Consider the following 19933-nt stretch of genomic DNA (forward strand, 5'->3'; position numbering starts at 1 on the left):
AATCAAACTTTTCTTATAGTAAATCTGATTTTGGTGAGTGCTAAATTTGCTGGGTGTCTAAATAGCTAGCCCTGTGATGCCGGGCTATCTACTTCGAATATTTCAAAATGTGCTATCACCGAAAAGCTATTTTAAAATCGGACATATCGAGTGCATTGAGGAGTTCTGTATCTATAATTCTTAAAATAATTGTTATGTTTTTTGTGAACGTTTATCGTGAGTAATTTAGTAAATTCACCGGCAGTGTTCGGTCGGAATGCTAGTCACATGCTAGTCACATGCTAATGTAAAAAGCTGTTTTTTGATATAAATATGAACTTGATTGAACAAAACATGCATGTATTGTATAACATAATGTCCTAGGGTTGTCATCTGATGAAGATCATCAAAGGTTAGTGCTGCATTTAGCTGTGGTTTGGGTTTATGTGACATTATATGCTAGCTTGAAAAATGGGTGTCTGATTATTTCTGGCTGGGTACTCTGCTGACATAATCTAATGTTTTGCTATCGTTGTAAAGCCTTTTTGAAATCGTACAGTGTGGTTAGATTAACGAGAGTCTTGTCTTTAAAATGGTGTAAAATAGTCATATGTTTGAAAAATTGAAGTTTTTGCATTTTTGAGCTTTTGAATATCGCGCCACGGGATTACACTGCAAGCGTCCCACCTAGCCCATAGAGGTTAAGCCTGATGAATTTACTGTGTTAAATGAGGCCTCACCCCCTGGTTACACTAGTGACCATATCCCCCGTGCATCCCGCAAAGGCGGAGGGGTTGCTAACATTTATGATAGCAAATTTAAATTTACCAACAAAGAAAACAACAACGACGTTTTCGTCTTTTGAGCTTCTAGTCATGAAATCTATGCAGCCTACTCAATCACTTTTTATAGCTACTGTTTACAGGCCTCCTGGGCCATATGCAGCGTTCCTCACTGAGTTCCCTGAATTCCTATCGGACCTTGTAGTCATCGCAGATAATATTCAAATTTTTGGTGACTTTAATATTCACATGGAAAAGTCCACAGACCCACTTCAAAAGGCTTTCGGAGCCATCATCGACTCAGTGGGTTTTGTCCAACATGTCTCTGGACCTACTCACTGCCAAAGTGATACTCTGGACCTAGTTTTGTCCCATGGAATAAATGTTGTGGATCTTAATGTTTTTCCTCATAAGCCTGGACTATCGGACCACCATTTTATTACGTTCGCAATCGCAACAAATAATCTGCTCAGACCCCAACCAAGAAGCATTAAAAGTCGTGCTATAAATTCTCAGACTACCCAAAGATTCCTTGAGGCCCTTCCAGACTCCCTCTGCCTACCCAAGGACGTCAGAGGACAAAAATCAGTTAACCACCTAACCGAGGAACTCAATTTAACCTTGCGCAATACCCTAGATGCTGTTGCACCCCTAAAAACTAAAAACATTTGTCATAAGAAACTAGCTCCCTGGTATACAGAAAATACACGAGCTCTGAAGCAAGCTTCCAGAAAACTGGAACGGAAATGGCGCCACACCAAACTGGAAGTCTCCCGACTAGCTTGGAAAGACAGTACCGTGCAGTATCGAAGAGCCCTCACTGCTGCTCGATCATCCTATTTTTCCAACTTAATTGAGGAAAATAAGAACAATCCGAAATTTCTTTTTGATACTGACGCAAAGTTAACTAAAAAGCAGCATTCCCCAAGAGAGGATGGCTCTCACTTCAGCAGTAATGAATTCATGAACTTCTTTGAGGAAAAGATCATGATCATTAGAAAGCAAATTACGGACTCCTCTTTAAATGTGCGTATTCCTCCAAAGCTCCGTTGTCCTGAGTCTGCACAACCCTGCCAGGACCTAGGATCAAGGGAGACACTAAAGTGTTTTAGTACTATATCTCTTGACACAATGATGAAAATAATCATGGCCTCTAAACCTTCAAGCTGCATACTGGACCCTATTCCAACTAAACTACTGAAAGAGCTGCTTTCTGTGCTTGGCCCTCCTATGTTGAACATAATAAACGTCTCTCTATCCACCGGATGTGTACCAAACTCACTAAAAGTGGCAGTAAAAAAAGGCAAATCTTGACCCAGAAATTATAAAAAAACTATCGGCCTATATCGAATATTCCATTTCTCTCAAAAAAAATTGAAAAAGTTGTTGCGCAGCAACTCACTGCCTTCCTGAAGACAAACAATGTATACAAAATGCTTCAGTCTGGTTTTAGACCCCATCATAGCACTGAGACTGCACTTGTGAAGGTGGTAAATGACCTTTTAATGACGTCAGACCGAGGCTCTGCGTCTGTCCTCGTGCTCCTAGATCTTAGTGCTGCTTTTGATACCATCGATCACCACATTCTTTTGGAGAGATTGGAAACCCAAATTGGTCTACATGGACAAGTTCTGGCCTGGTTTAGGTCTTATCTGTCGGAAAGATATCAGTTTGTCTCTGTGAATGGTTTGTCCTCTGACAAATCAACTGTAAATTTCCGTGTTCCTCAAGGTTCCGTTTTAGGACCACTATTGTTTTCACTATATATTTGACCTCTTGGGGATGTCATTCGAAAACATAATGTTAAATTTCACTGCTATGCGGATGACACACAGCTGTGCATTTCAATGAAACATGGTGAAGCCTCAAAATTGCCCTCACTAGAAGCCTGTGTCTCAGACATAAGGAAGTGGATGGCTGCAAACTTTCTACTCTTAAACAGATGCTTTCTACTCTTAAACAGAGATGCTTGTTCTAGGTCCCAAGAAACAAAGAGATCTTCTGTTGAATCTGACAATTAATCTGGATGGTTGTACAGTCGTCTCAAATAAAACTGTGAAGGACCTCGGCGTTACTCTGGACCCTGATCTCTCTTTTGAAGAACATATCAAGACTGTTTCAAGGACAGCTTTTTTCCATCTACGTAACATTGCTAAAATCATAAACTTTCTGTCCAAAAATGACTACTGCAATGCTCTACTTTCTGGCTACCCGGATAAAGCACTAAATAAACTTCAGTTAGTGCTAAATACGGCTGCTAGAATCCTGACTAGAACCAAAAAATTTGATCATATTACTCCAGTGCTAGCCTCCCTACACTGGCTTCCTGTTAAGGCAAGGGCTGATTTCAAGGTTTTACTGCTAACCTACAAAGCATTACATGGGCTTGCTCCTACCTATCTTTCCGATTTGGTCCTGCCGTACATACCTACACATACTATACGGTCACAAGACGCGGGCCTCCTATTTGTTCCTAGAATTTCTAAGCAAACAGCTGGAGGCAGGGCTTTCTCCTATAGAGCTCAATTTTTATGGAATAGTCTGCCTACCCATGTGAGAGACGCAGACTCAGTCTCAACCTTTAAGTCTTTATTGAAGACATATCTCTTCAGTAGGTCCTATGATTAAGTGTAGTCTGGCCCAGGGGTGTGAAGGTGAACGGAAAGGCTGGAGCAACGAACCGCCCTTGCTGTCTCTGCCTGGCCGGTTTCCCCTCTTTCCACTGGGTTTCTCTGCCTCAAACCCTATTACGGGGGCTGAGTCACTGGCTTGCTGGTGTTCTTCCATGCCGTCCCTGGGAGGGGTGCGTCACTTGAGTGGGTTGAGTCACTGACGTGGTCTTCCTGTCTGGGTTGGCGCCCCCCCTTGGGCTGTGCCGTGGCGGAGATCTTTGTGGGCTATACTCGGCCTTGTCCCGGGATAGTATGTTGGTGGTTGGAGATATCCCTCCAGTGGTGTGGAGGCTGTGCTTTGGCAAAGTGGGTGGGGTTATATCCTACCTGTTTGGCCCTGTCCGGGGGTTTCATCGGATGGGGCCACAGTGTCTCCTGACCCCTCCTGTCTCAGCCTCCAGTATTTATGCTGCAGTAGTTTATGTGTTGGGGGGCTAGGGTCAGTCTGTCACATCTGGAGTATTTCTCTTGTCTTTTCCGGTGTCCTGTGTGAATTTAAATATGCTCTCTCTAATTCTCTTTCTCTCTTTCTTTCTTTCTCTCTCTCGGAGGACCTGAGCCCTAGGACCATGCCTCAGGACTACCTGGCATGATGACTCCTTGCTGTCCCCAGTTCACCTGGCCGTGCTGCTGCTCCAGTTCCAACTGTTCTGCCCGCAGCTATGGAACCCTGACCTGTTCACCGGACGTGCTACCTGTCCCAGACCTGCTGTCCCAGACCTGCTGGAACCCTGACCTATTCACCGGAAGTGCTACCTGTCCCAGACCTGCTGTTTTCAACTCTCTAGAGACAGCAGGAGCGGTAGAGGTACTCTCAAAGATCGGCTATGAAAAAGCCAACTGACACTTACTCTAGTGTTACTGACTTGTTGCACCCTCGACAACTACAATGATTATTATTATTTGACCATGCTGGTCATTTATGAACATTTGAACATCTTTGCCATGTGCTGTTATAATCTCCACCCGGCACAGCCAGAAGAGGACTGGCCACCCCTCATAGCCTGGTTCCTCTCTAGGTTTCTTCCTAGGTTTTGCCCTTTCTAGGGAGTTTTTCCTAGCCACCGTGCTTCTACACCTGCATTGCTTGCTGTTTGGGGTTTTAGGCTGGGTTTCTGTACAGCACTTTGAGATATCAGCTGATGTAAGAAGGGCTATATAAATACATTTGATTTGATTTGATTTGATGGGTGAGCATAATATACAAGGAAATTCTCAAAGCTGCTAATGTGAACCTTGACGACCTTATACCTAGCCGGTGGGGATTCCGGTGGGGTGCCCCCACCCAGGTAGTGGCAGTGCTGGCAACACCAGCTGCAATAACCCATGGGGAGGGGGTCACACTCAGACAATCAGAGAGAGGGCAAGTTATTTTGGCCCTGGTGGCACAAAATAATCAAAGATCTGACTGTACAGAGATGCTTGGTAAAATGGTCAGAACCAGGGACCAGCGTGTGTGTGTTTCAAGGGAAGGGGGTGTTCTGATCTCCATCACCTAGGACTTGACAATGGTTCATTTTGCATGTCTTCTCAAACAGCAGCAAATGTATATGCATTCGCACATTAAGTCCTTTCTTGAGTTGGGCTCGGGGATGGAACAACTGTTGTACATCTGAGCTTGTGGTTGTTTGTGGGGGAAAGGGTTTGAGTGTGTATGAGTATGTGTGTTTGTATGTATCCCACATCTGTTGCTATGGGGTAATGATTTTAGGGACAATAAAGGATGAATCATAATAATTGTTTGCTAAAATAAATATTGCTTGCCAAAAAATGTAATTTTTGTAATGGAAATCTTGGTTATAGGTAACAATCCTTTGCATGAACTGCCTACATTATTACGCATATTATTGGTTAATTGTGGAAATTAAGATATGCAAGAGTTTTCTATATGTATATTTTAATAACTATATATAATGCAAATTAAGGTGAGGGCGATGGAAATGCTTTTGGCAGTAGATCTGCTTCTGTTCTGTGGGTGGCACTGTGTGCTCTTTTCGAAGGAGGGGTACCCCATAGAAAAGATCATATAAAAGAAAGAAAGAAAGAAAGAAAGAAAGAAAGAAAGAAAGATAGAGAAAGAAAGAAAGAAAGAAAGAAAGAAAGAAAGAGAGAGAGAGAGAGAAAGAAAGAAAGAAAGAAAGAAAGAAAGAAAGAAAGAAAGAAAGAAAGAAAGAAAGAAAGAAAGAAAGAAAGAAAGAAAGAAAGAAAGAAAGAAAGAAAGAAAGAAAGAAAGAAGAGAGCATGCCTGAGATGGAGAGAGAGAAACTGGGGGAATGGGAAAAAGAGAGAAGGAAAGAGGTGAGAGAGAATGGGGAAATGAGAGAAAAGGAGGAAGACAATGAGAGAAAGAGAAAGAACGATAATAAGAGAGAGAGGGAGAGAGATAAGAAGAAGATATAGAGGCTGCGCCACTAGGCCTAGAGCATGACATGGCTAGAGAGATAGAGAGGGAATGAGAAAAATGCAAAGGATATATATATATTTTTTTTACATATGAGTTATTTAACAGACGCTCTTATCCAGAGAGACTTACAGGAGCAATTAGGGTTAAGTGCCTTACTCAAGGGCACAGACAGATTTTCACCTCGTCAGCTCAAGGATTCAAACCCCTAACCTTTCGGTTACTAGCCCTAACCACTAGGCTACATGCCACCCTGAGATCACTAGGCAAACTGAGATGGAATGGGCAAGAGTGAGACAGGGAGAATTGAGGAGCGAGAGAAAATAACCGAGAAAGATAGATTAGGACAGAGTGCTTTTTCTGAAGGCGTTTGTTTTTATCTCCTTGGTAGCCGTTTGATGGCTTTCATTCATTAGCTAGGCTTTGCGGAAAAGCCAGGGAGAAATATCACCAGTCACCAAAAAGAGCACAACACCACTTTCCCTCGCCGGTGATATTTTACCAGCAGTGACCTTCTGGAGTCACAGAGCGGATTGTTAATCAAAGAGAGAAATATTCACAAACCGTTGGGTCTTTTATCTCCGCTCTCATTGCTTAACCATTCGAATTTCACTGGCTTGGTCTCTGGGTTGGTTACTAGGAGTTGGAATGTGTTCTGAAACCAGCTCTGCTCTATTAGTGAAGATACTAGAAGTCAGGATATAAAGTGCCTAAGAGTTTCTGAGAAAACATTGGTGTCATGGACATGGAATTTACAACTTTGGCTAAGCTTTTTAAGGGCCAGTGTCTCAGACCCCGAATACTGGAACAGAAAGCACTTAAGCAGTAGTAGACTTAATCTGGGTCCAGGAAAAAATTCCAACAAAGGTCATGGATGTATTTTTTTTTCACCTTTATTTAACTAGGTAGGCCAGTTGAGAACAAGTTTTCATTTACAACTGCGTCCTGGCCAAGAAAAAGCAAAGCAGTGCGACACAAACAACAACACAGAGTTACACATGGAATAAACAAACGTACAGTCAATAACACAATAGAAAAGTCTATATACAGTGTGTGCAAAGGAGGTAAGAATAGGGAAGTAAGGCAACAAATAGGCCATAGTGGCAAAATAGTTACAATTTAGCAATTAAACACTGGAGTGATAGATGTGCAGAAGACGAATGTGCAAGTAGAGATACTGGGGTGCAAAGGAGCAAAAATAATAATAACAATATGGCGATGAGGTAGTTGGGTGGGCTATTTACGGATGTGCTATGTACAGGTGCAATGATCTGTAAGCTGTTCTGACAGCTGATGCTTAAAGTTAGTGAGGGAGACATGCGTCTCCAGCTTCAGTGATTTTTGCAATTCGTTCCAGTCATTGGCAGCAGAGAACTGGAAGGAAAGGCGGCCAAAGGAAGAATTGGCTTTAGGGGATGATCAGTGAAATATACCTGCTGGAGCGTGTGCTACAGGTGGGTGCTGCTATTGTGACCAGTGAGCTGAGATAAGGCGGAGCTTTACCTAGCAAAGACTTATAGATGACCTGGAGCCAGTGGGTTTGGCGACGAATATGAAGCGAGGGACAGCCAACGAGAGCATACACGTCGCAGTGGTGGGATGTATATGGGGCTTTGGTGACAAAACGGATGGCACTGTGATAGACTCCATCCAATTTGCTGAGTAAAGTGTTGGAGGCTATTTTGTAAATGACATCGACAAAGTCAAGGATCGGTAGGATAGTCAGTTTTACGAAGGTATGTTTGGCAGCATGAGTGAAGGATGCTTTGTTGCGAAATAGGAAGCCGATTCTAGATTTCATTTTGGATTGGAGATGCTTAATGTGAGTCTGGAATGGGAGTTTACAGTCTAACCAGACACCTAGGTATTTGTAGTTGTCCACATATTCTAAGTCAGAACCGTCCAGAGAAGTGATGTTAGATGAGCGGGCAGGTGCGGGCAGCGATCGGTTGAAGAGCATGCATTTAGTTTTACTTGCATTTAAGAGCAGTTGGAGGCCATGGAAGGAGAGTTGTATGGGATTGAAGCTTGTCTGGAGGTTAGTTAACACAGTGTCCAAAGAAGGGCCAGAAGTATACAGAATGGTGTCGTCTGCGTAGAGGTGGATCAGAGAATCACCAGCAGCAAGAGCGACATCATTGATGTATACAGAGAAAAGAGTCTGCCCGAGAATTGAGCCCTGTGGCACCCCCATAGAGACTGCCAGAGGTCTGGACAACAGGCCCTCCGATTTGACACACTGAACTCTGTCTGAGAAGTAGTTGGAGAACCAGGCGAGTCAGTCATTTGAGAAACCAAGGCTGTTGAGTTTGCCGATAAGAATGCGGTGGTTGACAGAGTCGAAAGCCTTGGCCAGGTTGATGAAGACGAATGCACAGTAATGTCTTTTATCGATGGCAGTTATGATATCGTTAGGACCTTGAGCATGGCTGAGGTGCACCCATGACCAACTCGGAAACCAGATTGCATAGCGGAGAAGGTATGGTTGGATTCAAAATGGTCGATGATCTGTTTATTAACTTGGCTTTCAAAGACCTTAGAAAGGCAGGGTAGGATAGATATAGGTCTGTAACAGTTTGGGTCTAGAGTCCCCCTTTGAAGAGGGGGATGACCGCGGCAGCTTTCCAATCTTTGGGGATCTCAGACGATACGAAAGAGAGGTTGAACAGGCTAGTAATAGGGGTTGCAACAATTGCGATGGATAATTTTAGAAAGAGAGGGTCCAGATTGTCTAGCCCAGCTGATTTGTAGGGGTCCAGATTTTGCAGCTCTTTCAGAACATCAGATATCTGGACTTGGGTGAAGGAGAAATGGGGGAGGCTTGGGCAAGTTGCTGTGGGGGGTGCAGAGCTGTTGACCGGGGTATGGGTAGCCAGGTGGAAAGCATGGCCAGCCGTAGAAAAAGGCTTATTGAAATTCTCAATTATCATGGATTTATCGGTGGTGACAGTGTTTCCTAGCCTCAGAGCAGTGGGCAGCTGGGAGGAGGTGCTCTTATTCTCCATGGACTTTACAGTGTCCCAGAACTTTTTGGAGTTTGTGCAACAGGATGAAAATTTCTGTTTGAAAAATCTAGCCTTTGCTTTCCTAACTGCCGGTGTATATTGGTTCATAACTTCCCTGAAAATGTGCATATCGAGGGGGCTATTCAATGCTAATGCAGTACGCCACAGGGTGTTTTTGTGCTGGTCAAGGGCAGTCAGGTCTGGAGTGAACCAAGGGCTGTATCTGTTCCTGATTCTACATTTGTTGAATGGAGCATTCTTATTTAAGATGGTGAAGAAAGCACTTTTAAAGAATAACCAGGCATCCTCTACTGACGGAATGAGATCAATATCCTTCCAGGATACCCGTGCCAGGTCGATAAGAAAGGCCTGCTCGCTGAAGTGTTTTAGGGAGCGTTTGACAGTGATGAGGGGTGGTCATTTGACCGCGGACCCCTTACGGACACAGGCAATGAGGCAGTGATCACTGAGATCCTGGTTGAAGACAGCAGATTTGTATTTAGAGGGCAGGTTGGTCAGGATGATATCTATGAGGGTGCCCGTGTTTACGGATTTGGGGTTGTACCTGGTAGGTTCCATGATAATTTGGGTGAGATTGAGGTCATCTAGCTTAGATTGTAGGACGGCCGGGGTGTTAAGCATATCCCAGTTTAGGTCACCTAACAGTACAAACTCTGAAGATAAATGGGGGGCAATTAATTCACATATGGTGTCCAGGGCACAGCTGGGGGCTGAGGGGGGTCTGTAACAGTGAGAGACTTATTTCTGGAAAGATTTTTAAAAGTAGAAGCTCAAACTGTTTGGGCACAGACCTGGATAGCATGACAGAACTCTGCAGTCTGTCGCTGCAGTAGATTGCAACTCCACCCCCGTTGGTAGTTCTATCTTGGCAGAAAATGTTGGGGATGGACATTTCCGAATTTTTGGTGGCCTTCCTAAGCCAGGATTCAGACACGGCTAGGATATCAGGGTTGGCGGAGTGTGCTAAAGCAGTGAATAAAGCAAACTTAGGGAGGAGGCTTCTGATGTTAACATGCATGAAACCAAGGCTTTTACGGTTACAGAAGTCAACAAATGATAGTGCCTGGGGAATAGGAGTGGAACTGGGAGCAACAGGGCCTGGGTTAACCTCTACATCACCAGAGGAACAGAGGACGAGTAGGATAAGGGTACGGCTAAAGGCTATAAGAACTGGTCGTCTAGTGCGATGGGGACAGAGAATAAAAGGATCAGATTTCTGGGCATGGTAGCATAGATTCAAGGCATAATGTACAGACAAGTGTATGGTAGGATGTGAGTACAGTGGAGGTAAACCTATGTGTTGCATGATAATGAGAGAGGTTTCGTCTCTGGAGGCATCAATTAACATAGGTGAAGTCTCCACATGTGTGTGGGGTGGGACGAAAGAGCTATCTAATTCATTTTGAGCGGGACTGAGAAGACAGCTAAATGCAGCACTCACCTTTGATGATCTTCATCAGATGACAACCCTAGGACATTATGTTATACAATACATGCATGTTTTGTTCAATCAAGTTCATATTTATATCAAAAACCAGCTTTTTACATTAGCATGTGACGTTCAGAACTAGCATACCCCCCGCAAACTTCCGGGGAATTCGCTAACATTTTACTAAATTACTCACGATAAACGTTCACAAAAAGCATAACAATTATTTTAAAAATTATAGATACAGACCTCCTCTATGTACTCGATATGTCCGATTTTAAAATAGCTTTTTGGTGAAAGCACATTTTGCAATATTCTAAGTACATAGCCCAGGCATCACGGGCTCGCTATTTAGACACCCGGCAAGTTTAGCACTCACCATAATCATATTTACTATTATAAAAGTTTGATTACCTTTTGTTGTCTTCGTCAGAATGCACACCCAGGACTGCTACTTCAATAACAAATGTTGGTTTGGTCCAAAATAATCCATCGTTATATCCGAATAGCGGCGTTTTGTTCGTGCGTTCCAGACACTATCCGAAATAGTAAAGAAGTGTCGCGCGCATGGCGCAATTCGTGACAATAAAATTCTAAATATTCCATTACCGTACTTCGAAGCATGTCAACCGCTGTTTAAAATCAATTTTTACGACATTTTTCTCGTAGAAAAGCGATAATATTCCGACAGGGAATCTCCTTTTCGGCAAACAGAGGAAAAAATCCCAAAGGCGGGGGCGGTCAGGGTCACGCGCATAAGCCCAGTGTCCCTTGATCGGCCACTTGAGAAAGGCGATAATGTGTTTCAGCCTGGGGCTGGAATGACGACATTCTGTTTTTTCCCGGGCTCTGAGCGCCTATGGACGACGTGGGAAGTGTCACGTTAGAGCAGAGATCCTTAGTAAATGATAGAGATGGAAAAGAAGTTCAAGAAATGGTCAGACAGGCCACTTCCTGTAAAGGAATCTCTCAGGTTTTGACCTGCCATTTGAGTTCTGTTATACTCACAGACACCATTCAAACAGTTTTAGAAAATGTAGCGTGTTTTCTATCCATATGTAATAAGTATATGCATATTCTAGTTACTGGGTAGGAGTGGTAACCAGATTAAATCGGGTATGTTTTTTATCCAGCCGTGTCAATACTGCCCCCTAGCCCTAAAGTGGTACCTGCCGCAAAGCCTCCTCGTTTGCCTGGGAGCCAAAAATCACTGTCTAATTACAAGTCGCCTGTCACTGTCACCTACCTGTGTGACGCTGTGATTTACTTTCAAGCAAAAGCCAGTGCTCTGCACTCAATGAGTCCCCTTACATAAAGCAGGACTATCATAACATGTTATGTATTTATGGAAGTGGGTAAAAGTAACCACAGATTTAAGGTTACACAACCCTACAAATGACATGTAAATACTGTACACTGAACAGGTGGCTGATGGCACCTTAATTGGGGGGACGGATTCATTGTAATGGCTGGAACTGGATGTGTTTCCATGTGTTTGATACCACTCCATTCACTCTATTCCAGACATTATTATGAGCCGTCCTCCCCTCACCAGCCTCCTGTGGTACATTGTATGCCCTGAAATACACTTAAAGTAGAAGTTGCCCTTTACCACAAATCTAGGATGCCCCCTGTCCTGCTGATGCAGGGCCAGATACTTTTCATCCCCCTAATGGTTAAGGTAAGGATAAGGGATGGGGTAAGCTGATTCTAGATCAGTGGACAAGGGCAACTTCTGCGTCAAGTGTATCACTTTTTATGAAATAATAACTTGACATTCAAGCAGCATGGAAGACTTCCAAGGCATTTCCATGTCATGTAAAGGGGACTAGTACGACTGCTCAATGTGATCAATATTTAAAGGTAGCTCAAGAAGTTTCTCTCCTCTACAGAAGCTCAGGTTATGACTCTTTTTCTTTCTTTGGCCAGTCAGACCAAAGAAGTGCGGATGGTTGTGGATAAAGATGCCTTATGAAGAACTGTAGCTATAAATACACACTTCCTTTCAGACACAGACAGGCTGCTTAGATGTACCTCTCTGCCACATTGTAATACTGTAGTATTGTACATTTTATATTGTACATTTGTAATAATAGATGAATAATGATATAATATCTTGTATGGTGTATTGTTTTATGATGTAGGCTGTTGTTTTGATGTAATTGTTTTATTCCTGTTTGGACCCCTGGAAGAGTAGCTGCCAGCTAGTGGGGATATTAATAAATACTAAATAATCTCAAAGTGAGGAAAGAGTATTCTGGGTAGGAAGACACTCATAGAAGTCAAACCAGTTATGCCAATCAACCACAGCCTCAAATCAACAGCTAGTACTGTGCAGCATGTCAGTGAAGCACCATGAGCCCATAGCATTGGGTTCTTTGAAGGATGTTTAGGACGGGGAAACAGGAAAGTGGTCTCTCTACCTGCGTAGGGGACAGGGGCATCCTTATCCAGGGCCACCAAGGGAGGGTCCAGCAGGACGGTGTCCATGTTCTCTGTGATCACCCCATGGTACGACGTCTCGATCCACGGCTTGTGCTTGTTCACTGTGGAGAAGAAAGAGGAGGAGGAGGGGGGATGAGAAAGAGAGAGTAAGAGAGAAAGAGATAGAGAGAGAGAATTTGTTAGTCGATTTTCTCTTGCACAGTTTGTGAGGTTTACATGGCCATGAAAAGAAAAGCTAAGCAGTACTATCAATAACCATGAAGCTAATATGCATAGACTGTTCTATTTCTCTCTCTATCATCCTGAGACATATGATATCGCTGTCCCAACCAGTATCCCTGTGAAACAAACTAATTTATCAAATTTTGGGTCCCGGTGACGTTGCTTTTGTTTGCCTCACAGGTACAAAAGCCCTTGATCAATGCACACATCTAAACAGACTAAAGTACAACCTAAATTGCCCACAGGCAAAGCTCACGTAGTATGACTTTTTCAATTTAGTTTACAAATATGTGACTCGTTTCAGGAAACTTGGCGTATGTTGCGCGTCACTACTTCACAGGGAGCCATTTGAATGTAAACTTTTTCTTTTTTATCAAAATGCATTTTTGGGCAGAAATGCCTTCTGCAACATGTGAACTTTCATGTGCCTTAATAACAAACGTGTATGCCATTTGTAAATATGAATAAAATTGTTAAATTATGTGCCTAGTTGGTTAAACCACAGAAAAAGACAGAAACCTTGTAGCCATGATTGGCTGAGATAATGAGTTGGCTGGACATGCTGAGAGACTGAGTTTTGAAATCAGTGGAATTAGAGTATAATAGCTAAGGAGATGAAGAAAACACCTGTCTCCGGATTACATCTTCAAACTAAGGGCAACCATGGCATCCTTGATAGATAGAGAGAAGTGTCCATCCATGTATACGGGTAAGAAAAGTCATTTTCATTTCAAGTTAAAGTGTACTGTTAGCTAGCTAGCTAATGTTAGCTGGTTGGCACGCTAGCTAACGTTACGTGTATGATCTGTGTAGTAATATTATTAGTATCTCAGAGCCATTTGCTTTGCTAATTATAGCCTAATGTTATCTAGCTAGCTAACATTGAACTTGGTTAGTTATCTACCTGCAGATTCATGCAAGGTAGTAACGTCATGAGTTTTGATAATGGTTCATTATTTAGCTAGCTAGCTACATGTCTTAACAAAATCCTCCAATATGCAAGTAACCATTTCAGTATGTTCATGATGTCAATGCGACAACTGTTGATAGACGTAGCTGGTAAATTCGCTCTGGCGAATTTACCAGTAACCATTTCAGAATGTTCATGATGTCAATGCGACAACTGTTGATAGACGTAGCTGGTAAATTCGCTCTGGCCATCTACTCGGATTTCAGAGCACTCTCGTCTCCATAATTAAATTGTTGCCAGCAGCACAGTTGCAGTCACCAAAGCTCTGGATAACATACAAGAGCCTAACCAACTCTGCTAGGACGAGTACAATGGTCAGAGTGTCTGGCAGTAGCTAGCCAATGTTAGCCAGTTAGCTTGGGTGCTTGACTGCTGTTGTTAGGACAGAAAGCTCGGATCAACCCTACTCCTCGGCCAGAGCATCCAGTGTGCACTCTGAACGTGAAACGCTCTGAATTGACGTATGGACAATCTGACAACGCTCTGAGTTTACGGGCAGGGCTATAGCTTAATTAAGAAGGTGTGAACGATGCTGAATGGGTGTAGACAAAGAAGAGCTCTCCAGTGGGTGAACCAAAACATTCAAAGCCCATTTTCTCAAGTGAGGTTACAAGTTTATCAACTTTCAAAGCACAATTACTTTCCCATTGTTCCTCAACTGTAGTATATGATATACCATTTTCTAGCTCTGAGTCTCTACCTTTATCCAACGTAAAAAACACAATTTCAAATTTTGCTAAGTAAGACCGAATCGAGCCGGTTGGTCACATATAGTGGCTTGCGAAAGTATTCACCTCCCTTGGCATTTTTCCTATTTTGTTGCCTTACAACCTGGAATTAAAATAAAATAAAAAATTTGGGGGGGGGTTGTATCATTTGATTTACACAACATGCCTACCACTTTGAAGATGCAAAGTATTTTTTATTGTGAAACAAGAAATAAGACAAAAAAACAGAACATTTGAGCGTGCATAGCTATTCACCCCCCCAAAGTCAATCTTTGTAGAGCCACCTTTTGCAGCAGTTCCAGCTGAAAGTCTCTTGGGGTATGTCTCTATAAGCTTGGCACATCTAGCCACTGGGATTTTTGCCTATTCTTCAAGGCAAAACTGCTCCAGCTCCTTCAAGTTGGATGGGTTCCGCTGGTGTACAGCAATCTTTAAGTCATACCACAGATTCTCAATTGGATTGAGGTCTGGGCTTTGTCTAGGCCATTTCAAGACCTTTAAATGTTTCCCCTGAAACCGCCCAAGTGTTGTTTTAGCATTATGCTTTAGGGTCATTGTAATGCTGGAAGGTGAACCTCCGTCCCAGTTTAAAATCTCCGGAAGACAGAAACAGGTCTCCCTCAAGAATTTCCCTGTATTTAGCACCATCTGTCATTCCTTCAATTCTGACCAGTTTCCCAGTCCCTGCCAATGAAAAACATCCCCATAGCATGATGCTGCCACCACCATGCTTCACTGTGAGGATGGTGTTCTCCGGGTGATGAGAGGTGTTGGGTTTGCGCCAGACATTGCATTTTCCTTGATGACCAAAACGCTAAATTTTTGTCTCATCTGACCAGAGAAGCTTCTTCCATATGTTTCGGGAGTCTCGCAAATGCCTTGTGGCGAACACCAAACGTGTTTGCTTATTTTTTTCTTTAAGCAATGGCTTTTTTCTGGACACTCTTCCGTAAAGCCCAGCTCTGTGGAGTGTACAGCTTAAAGTGGTCCTACGGACAGATACTCCAGTCTCCGCTGTGGAGCTTTGCAGCTCCTTCAGGGTTATATTTGGTCTCTTTGTTGCCTCTCTGATTAATGCCCTCTCTTGGCTGGTCTGTGAATTTTGGTAGGCGGTCCTCTCTTGGCAGGTTTGTTGTGGTGCCATATTCTTTCCATTTTTTTAATAATGGATTTAATGGGGATGTTCAAAGTTTCTGATACTTTTTTATAACCCAACCCTGATTTGTACTTCTCCACAACTTTGTCCCTGACCTGTTTGGAGAGCTCCTTGGTCTTCATGGTGCCGCTTGCTTGGTGGTGCCCCTTGCTTAGTGGTGTTGCAGACTCTGGGACCTTTCAGGACAGGTGTATATATACTGAGATCATGTGACAGATCATGTGACACTTAGATCTTATTTAGGTGCTTCATAGCAAAGGGGGTGAATACATATGCACGCACCACTTTAAAATTATAATTTTGGGGGAATCTTTTGAAACAAGCAATTTTTTTCATTTCACTTCACCAATTTGGACTATTTTGTGTATGTCCATTACATGAAATCTAAATAAAAATCGATTTAAATTACAGGTTGTAACGCAACAAAATAGGAAAAACACCAAGGGGGATGAATACTTTTGCAAGGCGCTGTATGTGAAAAGGCCTATTGTCTAAGAACCAATCAGTATGTAGAAGCACCTGGATCCTTTCACAGCATTATAAGGCTGCGTAGAGACAATGACTTATCAATGACCCAAGTCCAGCTCATTTAATCTCTACCATTGTGTCGCTGAGTTGTCATAACGCTTCAGCAAATGTACATTATCCAGGGGCATTGGAAGACACAATGTAAGTAACCTAATTTATGTCCCTCTTACTGCCCTGAATGCCTCAAAAGTGTTCTAAATAGCCCACGTTAACATATGTAAGAAACAAGGTTCATGAAATCAATAATTTACTAGTAACAGATGACATTCATATTCTGACAATCTCTGAAACTCACTTAGATAATACATTTGATGATACAATGGTAGCAATACATGGTTATAAGATCTACAGAAAATACAGAAATTCCAAAGGTGGAGGTGTGGCTGTTTATATTCAGGTGTGGCTTTTTATATTCAGAACCAGATTCCTGTAAAGCTTAGAGAAGATCTCATGTTAAATACTGTTGAAGTAATATGGGCTACTGGTTCATCTGCCTCACCTAAAGCCCATTCTGTTGGGAAGCTGTATAATGGTGTGTAGTGGTGTGTAATGACGAGCAACCAGATGCTGCACTTGACGCATTTATGAAATTGCTTATCCCAGTTACTAATAAGCATGCACCCATTAGGAAAATGACTGTAAATATTGTTAAATCCCAATGGATTGAAAAATGTTATGGTTGAGAGGGATGAGGCAAAAGAGATGGAAAACAGGTCTGGGTGTACAACCGATTGGCAAACGTACTGCAAATTGAGAAATCATGTGACTAAACTGAATAAAAAGAAGAAACTACACTATGAAACAAATAGAAATTACACAAAGAATGATAGTACAAAGCTTTGGCACACCTTCCGGGGCAGCGGTAGCCTAGTGGTTAGAGCGTTGGGCCAGTAACTGAAAGGTTGCTGGATCAAATCCTTGAGCTGACAAGGTGAAAATCTGTCATTCTGTCCCTGAACAAGGCAGTTAACCCACTGTTCCCTGGTAAGCTGTCATTGTAAATAAGAATTTGTTTGAAGCAAAAGTTATTCTCCTACATAAGAATAGTAAAGCCCCCTTAACTGGCTCAAATAGCCAACCAATCAGCCTGTTACCAACCCTTAGTAAACTTTTGGAAAAAATTATGTTTGAACAGATACAATGCTATTTTACAGTAAACAAATTGACAACAGACTTTCAGCACGCTTATAGGGAAGGACATTCAACAAGAACAGCACGTACACAAATGACTGATGATTGGCTGAGAGAAACTGATGATAAAAAGATTGTGGGGTTTGTTTTGTTAGACTTCAGTGTGGCTTTTGACATTATCAATCATAGTCTGTTGCTTGAAAAATGTATGTGTTATGGCTTTACATCCCCTGCTATATTGTGGATAAAGAGTTACCTGTCTAACAGAGCACAGAGGGTGTTCTTTAACGGAAGCCTCTCCAACAAAATCCAGGTAAAATCAGGAATTCCCCAGGGCAGCCATCTAGGCCCCTTACTTTTTTCAATCTTTACTAACGACATGCCACTGGCTTTGAGTAAAGCAACATACACACTTGAAAAAGGTGTATGTTGGCACACACTGTATATAGACTTTTCTACTGTATTATTGACTGTATGTTTGTTTATTCCATGTGTAACTTTGTGTTGTTGTATGTGTCGAACTGCTTTGCTTTTTCTTGGCCAGGTTGCAGTTGTAAATGAGAACTTGTTCTCAACAAGTTCTTAAATAAAGGTGAATATATATATATATATATATATATATATATATATATATATATATATATATATATATATGTTGTGAAATCTGTTATGAATGTATTGTAATGTTTTAAAATTGTATAACTGCCTTAATTTGGCTGGATTCCAGGATGAGTAGCTGCTGCCTTGACAGGAACTGATGGGGATCCATAATAAACCCCAGGAAGAGTAGCTGCTGCCTTGGCAGGAACTAATGGGGATCCTTAATAAATACAAATACAGTGGCTTGGTAAAACTCCCTAGAAAGACAGGAACTTAAGAAGAAACCTAGAGAGGAACCAGGCTCCGAGGGGTGGCCAGTCCTCTTCTGGCTGTGGAGATTATAAGAGTCAACCATTTATGCCAGATTGTTCTTGAAGACGTTTAAAAGTTCATAGATGATCAGCAGAGTCAGATAATAACCACGGTGGTTATAGAGGGTGCAACAGTATAACACCTCAGGAGTAAATGTCAGTTGGCTTTTCATAGCCGAGAATTCAGATGTTCAGAGAGAAAGAGACAAAGAGAGAAAGAGAGAGAGTGGTAGCGAGAGAGAGAGAGCGAGAGAGAGAGAGAGAGAGAAACTGCAGGTCCAAGACAAAGTAGCGCGTCCGGTGAAACAGTTCAGGAGATCACTTTTAGATTAGTGCTGCCCATCCACTGCAATTTAATTACTTCCTTGAAACCCACCACACAATTACTCTGACAGAGTAAATTAAAAGCTTTCCTCACTTTTCAGTTCAGAGACACACACACACACCGGGTGTACACACACATGTACACACACAGGGGAAACACGCTCACACATGTAAGCGCACAGGCGGTCATGTACAGTGTACATGCACACTGGGGCGCTCAATTTGGAGCTGAACCTCTAATGTTTATCACCTCCCATATTGGATGTTAGCGTGCTAACTCTCCAGCAGCCCCATAAGCTGAGTAAACATCCCTGCAGTAAAAACAGATCATTTGCAAAATGGCCACCATCATGAACCATAAAACTGGACACATTCTGGTCCAGAAAAAAGGCTGAAGCAGGGATCGGCCTGGTAGCTTTCCATTAGTTCCTATCTGGATGCAATAAACAGCCACTTATGCGGGTTAGATATGTTTTCCTAGCTTTAATAAGGTTAGAAGTGTCTCTGAGTGCAATATGCTCTCTCTGTCTGTAATGCCTCAGCCATTACCCATGGGGACATCTGCGGTCATAATGCTGCATTATAGTGCACTGTGATGGGAGCTAATTCACTTAGTGTAACATGCCGTATATATGCAATCTCTGGCACAGGCTGAATATAAAATGACAGTGAATGTCAATATCATACATCTATAACATTTATGTTGGCTTTCCCACAATTATCATTGTCTGATTAGAAGTACCACTGATAGTAAGTCAAGATAAAGGGAAAACAATACAAACTGAAGAAGAGAATATGAAAGGGTTCACAAATACTCAGAAGACAATTCACAGAGAGAGAGAAACAGAGAGAGAGAGAGAGAGAGAGAGAGAGAGCGAGAGAGAGAGAGAGAGAGAGAGAGAGAGAGGAGAAAGCTGTGCAAGAGTCAATATACAGACACACAGCATTCAGCTGGGAATAGTATCTTGTTTTTCTAGACTAAATTATTTATCCAGCAGAATAAATAAATCCACATTTTAACCGTTTCTAATAAAACCTGGTTGAGCATTGGGGAAGGGACCTGAGCGTGTGCACATCTGCACCGTGACCTCACCGTGCCCTCGTGTAATGAAAGTCCCAGTCAGCATTCTGGCTGGTAATTAAACATTGAGACCCACAACACAGAATGGGCGAGATGGATGGAACATTTTACAGCATTCCCTCGGAATGATACCGACACTAACCTGTGA

General features: G+C 42.5%; 1 protein-coding gene across 1 annotated transcript in view; it reads right to left on the reverse strand.

Moving 5' to 3' along the window:
- Positions 1-19933, reverse strand: part of LOC106599045 (calsyntenin-2) — a 282535-nt gene that overhangs the window by 137224 nt on the left and 125378 nt on the right. Inside the window, exon 2 of the mRNA XM_014190100.3 lies at positions 12713-12835. Coding sequence (XP_014045575.1) covers positions 12713-12835 — 123 coding nt within the window. The remainder of the gene's footprint in view (positions 1-12712; positions 12836-19933) is intronic.

This window comes from Salmo salar, chromosome 03 (assembly GCF_965601325.2).
Source record: "Salmo salar chromosome 03, fSalSal1, whole genome shotgun sequence".
Taxonomy (NCBI): Eukaryota; Metazoa; Chordata; class Actinopteri; order Salmoniformes; family Salmonidae; genus Salmo; species Salmo salar.